Consider the following 5,302-nt stretch of genomic DNA (forward strand, 5'->3'; position numbering starts at 1 on the left):
AATTCCCTTCTAAATACCTGTCCCAGTGGCGCAAATCCTGAATACAATGAACAGTCCAAGGGAAATGCGATCTGCTGACCCTTAGTAAATAAGCCCCATAATGTCACTGCCCCCATTTACTGGTCCACATATCAGTTTTATGTGAAGTGCACCTTGGTACCTAAATCATAGCACAGTGCAGAGGGGAGACTGCCCACCAGAAAAAATAATGGCAGCTAGTAACTTCATACTGAGGGACAGCCACCACCATCAGATCTTTACAGCTGTCCATCTCCACCAGCCTGAATGGGAGAATTTCAAAGGCCAAAAATTTGAAAATGCTCCTATTCAGGATCAGAGCTCATGTGTGAAAAAGGGCCAAAGTATCACTTTCTTTCAATGATTTGCAGGATCTGTCCATCACAATTAGGTTAATCATTTGCAGCCCAGAACAAAATCAGCAGGAGACAGATGGGTGTGCTGGAATTTATTTAAGACAGCCAGGGGTGAAGTATGGCAGCGTTTAGACTAGTGCGAGACAGAATGCAAAATAAGTATAAATTCAGAGTCAACAGTGCATCTTTTCCCATACTTTAAAGACAAAGGATGGCGCTGAATGTCACATGTTGTGCTAAGTGCCTGTTATTAATCATTTCTTCCTTTTATTGCAAGTGGGAGAGATACTTGGGTACATTTACTTAGAATAGTGCAGTGTGTACTGTGTGCAGTGTTCTGTGTATAGTGCAGGGGGTGCCAGATTCAGGATTTCAGTTGTCCGTTCTGCATGAACCTGGCACCCCCTGCACTGCTCCCACAAAGTGCACCACTTTTTTTTTTACATGGGCCGTGCGACACAATTCTGTTGGACCTTGCCTGGTAAATGTGGCGCATGGTCCAACTGAGTGCCAAAACGTCCGGAATTTGTTTTGTATAAAGAATAGTGCAGCTGCACCACAAAAGGGCCACGTGTGTAACAAATGTGGTGCTGACACTTCTTACATACCTGTGCAACCAGTTTGCACCTAAAAGAACGTGCAAAGTCCGACAGAAGTCTGGCACAAAGCTCTTAGTAAATGATCCCCTATGTATTTTTAACAAAGAATATTTTGGTGACCTCTTTGTTTTTCACACTATAAATAAGAGGATTTAACATTGGAATTATTATACCATAGAAAACTGAGATATATTTCCCTTGATTTGATGTGTAACCAGTAGACGGCCCCAAGAACATAATCATGGCTGTTCCATAGAACATCACAACTACCGTAAGATGGGAGCCACAGGTGGAGAAGGCTTTAGAACGTCCGCTTGAGCGGATCTTTAAGACCGAGGAGATGATGAAAATATAAGATATTAATATAAAGACAAAAGGCAAGGAAAGTGAGAAAAAACTAAAACACCTTATCATAATCTCATTCTGTTTAGTGCTGTCACATGACAACTTTAATATTGTCAGGACCTCACAAGCAAAGTGATTTATCTGGTTTGGGTTACAAACCCTTATTGGCGTCAATAGAGAGGGAAACACCGTTGTCATAAAACTGAGCACCCAAATAAAAACAATGAGTCGATAGCAAATGCTCCACCTCATATCAACAGGATAATTGAGTGGTCTACAAATGGCAACATATCGGTCATAGGCCATAACAACAAGCAAGAAGCTCTCAGAATTTGCAAAGAAAATCCCAGTAAAGACTTGAATCATACAAGTAGGAATTGATGTCCTTCCGTTCAAAATCACAAGGTCCACCACAAGTTTTGGAACTGCTGATGAAGAATAACAAAAGTCTATAAAAGCTAAATTGCAGAGGAAGAAGTACATAGGGGTGTGTAAGTGAGAGCTGAAGACGATAATACACACCATGAAGCCATTGCCAAATATAGTTACTAAATAGATGGCTAGAAATAAGAAGAAAAGGGCAAGGTTTATCTTATCATTTTGGGAAAATCCAACGAGAATGACCTCGGTGGCAAGTGTCCTGTTAATGGGGAGATCCATTGAGTGAAATTCTTGAATCTCCTTTTTATCTCATTCATATCTCATTTTTAAGCTGAATCTCCAAGATGTAAACATGTATATAGAAATGTATTTATATTTTTATCATATAAGTTTATGATTTAAATTGTATGATTTCTAATTAGACTCATTTTCATAAAAACAGGTCTGCAGAAAATGACAATGTGGAAATCCAGGTCACTCCTAAAATACGCATTTTGGCGATTTTCAGTTGGCAAAATTTTCTTAAAGTTTTTCATGTAATTGTAAGTAAATGCTGTGTAATACTGGAGAAAAAAAACTTAAAAACAGAACCACAAATTAATAAATATTCAGAGGACTTAATCATGACTAGAAGATCATTGAGAATGTGGAATACATTAGGTCGATCTGCCCAAAAGAATATGTCAGAAGTGAAATGTGTGCCTTCACCTATAACTCGGACCCAACACAAGATCACAGTAAAAAAAAATTGGTTTTCTGTTTTGAATTTTTAAATAAAGGAAACCTAGTTTTTAAGACACCCTTCTGCTGTCCTTATGGCTTCCTTCCAGAAGACCCTGTAGGCCAAGTCATCTATGAGCAGGGACAGTGATTTATTCAGGAGACACAACAGGGCAGAACAGAGAGGACAACAAAGACAATGGGGGTCATTTACTAAGGCCCGATTCGCGGTTTCCCGACGTGTTACCCGAATATTTCCGATTTGCGCCGATTTTCCCTGAATTACCCCGAGATTTTGGCGCACACGATCGGATTGTGGCGCATCGGCGCTGGCATGCGCGCGATGGAAATCGGGGGGCGTGGCTGAACGAACACCTGATGGATTCGGAAAAACTGCCGCAGTTAAAAAAAAAAATGTGTCGCGGGGCTTGCACTTACCTTCACTAGGAATAGGCCGGTGTACTTGAGTGCGTTCAGATGGTCTTCAGCGCAGCAGTGCCACCTGGCGGACGTTGGAGGAACTGCCTTAATGAATCCCGGCCGGACCCAAATCCACCGCAGAGAACGCGCCGCTGGATCGCGAATGGACCGGGTAAGTAAATCTGCCCCAATGACTGTTGCCAACTCCATGCACTGGACGTAAGACATTATTGCCACAAACACATTCAGACCATGTTACATATAAAGGACGACATGTAAAAGTTGTCAGACATATATAGAACAGAAATATTAGCTTTTATTTTACACTATATTGTATGTTATGTGCAGGGAGGTGAGATATAACCCTTCCAGTGCATTGATTCACAGTAGGACGAAGCTCCTGAGCATGTGTGGACATTGGATCAGGCCCTGGAGTGAAAGAACAGTGGGGGCATCATGACATGAACAGCAGTTGACATCTAGTATAATCAGTACGCTACCAAAAAACATCATGTACCAATAGAATCTGTGTATGAAGCTAGAAATCCATTTGTACATCATGCTAAATCCATCTCAGTAGCAGTGAGGCACTCTGGGAAGTGGAGGAACTTATCTGAGAGGCGAGTGTGGAGCAAGTCATGGAGGCTCTAGGTGCCCTATCTGCACATGAATACTACAGCATATACCGGGATACATAGAACATACTTGGAGGCCGTGCCCTTAGCTGTGTGGGCTCTGTGCATCACAACATACTGGACTTTATAGAGAAATGTAGGTACAGAATATCAAACTCATGAGATTAATTATCAGTAAGTGCTCTCTGAAGATCCACGTCTCCTGTTGTGTCTAATGTCTTTAATATCCAAATTGCAACTTTAATTTTACATTGCCAAATGGATGGAAGATAACTCTCTATCACTGTGTTACTTTGGTAGATGGAGGACATTGAATAAGAGTCCCAGACTATACAGAGAGGGAAACAGTAGAATAGTGAGTTGGGTCTGAGAGTCCCATTTCTATTTCCCATGTATGTTCAGTGGAGGTGCTGCTGAGGTCTTCATATTGGTCCATCCTGTCCATCGCACCTCTGTCTATGATTTTAAATAGTATAAGTTACACCCTCATGGCCTGAATGGGGATTCTGAGACTTAAAGGAGATCCAGGACCTCAATACGATTGTGAGAACGAAGAAACTGGTGGCAGAGCACTCGACTGATGGAAGTAGATACAGTATAATTAAATATGAAAACTCCAAATAAACTTCCAGATAATCTTTTATGACTGATTTTTTCACCTATACAGTTTGGTCCAGGTTTTTGTTTATCTCCCTTTAGCTGTTTTCTTCATGCCCCCACTTCTAAGGCAACACAATAACTCATAAAGTGGGAATGTCCAGTAGTTCAGTGCTACTAATGCAAGATTTTTGATCTTCTAGCTATGGATACATGATCCAGCTGGATCCAGATCCTGAAGCAGCTCTGTTTGGGAGCTCCAGTTGCTGTGACTTTCAGGTTCCCAAATAATTTCAATAGATTTTTACTTTTGGAAGCTAGAATTGCTGTCTCTATGGGGTAGCCTGACATATGACTGGATATTATTAAGCACAAAATATCCTGAATAATGCGTCATGGGAGTGTGTATATTTGTTTCCATCATTGGACGTTGCTATTAAATTCTATATCTTTCTGGTAAAGACACAATCCTGCAACCCCCAACAGCCAACTGCACACCCCCATTGGCCAATAGTCATCTAACCAAGTCCTCGTTAACCAAAAGTCATGCAGACCCCATTAGCCAATAGCCACAGATTCCCCAGTAGCCCACAGTAATGCAGTCCCATTAGCCAATAGTTTCACCATAGCCAGTAGTCACACAGGCCTCATTAGCTAATAGTCATGGATCCCCCAGTAGCTAGTAGCCTCACCAGCCTCATTACCCAAAAGTCATGCAGACTGGCCTATTAACCAATAGTCACGAAGCCCCCAGCAGACAACTGTAATATAGTAGCCAATAGTTACACAAGTTCTTAGACCAATAGTCACGCAGAAACCAGAGATTAGCAAGTTGGATAAAATTTGGGTTTGACAAAGTTTTCCAAATATTGGCATGGACTTGAACCTAATCACAAACCCCATTGAAATCAAATGGTCATGTAAAGTTTCAAGGCCAAGTTTTTTGGGTTGTTAAAGTTTAAATTTAAAGTTTCCGCAATACAGAAAGTCAAAATGTAAAGTTAAATTTACCGGCATATGGAATTCAAAACATTCAACTTCCAGGAGAGAGAAAAGTTTCAAGAAAAAACACCTCAAAGGACATCTACAACCAGGATGGAGGATTGTAATCAAAGATGTCAAGGGTGCTCTCCGTGGCGCTGCTCCACCCGTCCTGAACTCACCTCTCGGCTTTCAGCTAGTACCACCTCACACGATGGTCCAGGGGGTCCCCTGACCCCGAACTCTGATA

At 41.5% G+C, this 5,302-nt stretch overlaps 1 protein-coding gene across 1 annotated transcript; it reads right to left on the minus strand.

The window, feature by feature from the left end:
- Window positions 1-1,060: 1,060 nt before the first annotated feature.
- LOC140122976 (olfactory receptor 8G1-like) lies at window positions 1,061-1,978 on the minus strand. Its single transcript, XM_072144225.1, has one exon. The coding sequence runs from the start codon at window positions 1,976-1,978 to the stop codon at window positions 1,061-1,063; it is 918 nt and encodes a 305-aa protein (XP_072000326.1).
- Between the last annotated feature and the right edge of the window lie 3,324 nt (window positions 1,979-5,302).

This window comes from Engystomops pustulosus, chromosome 3, assembly GCF_040894005.1.
Source record: "Engystomops pustulosus chromosome 3, aEngPut4.maternal, whole genome shotgun sequence".
NCBI lineage: Eukaryota > Metazoa > Chordata > Amphibia > Anura > Leptodactylidae > Engystomops > Engystomops pustulosus.

Excerpts from the sequence above, each read along its gene's own strand:
- LOC140122976 (XM_072144225.1), bottom strand. The coding sequence starts at position 1,978 with ATGGATCTCCCCATTAACAGGACACTTGCCACCGAGGTCATTCTCGTT.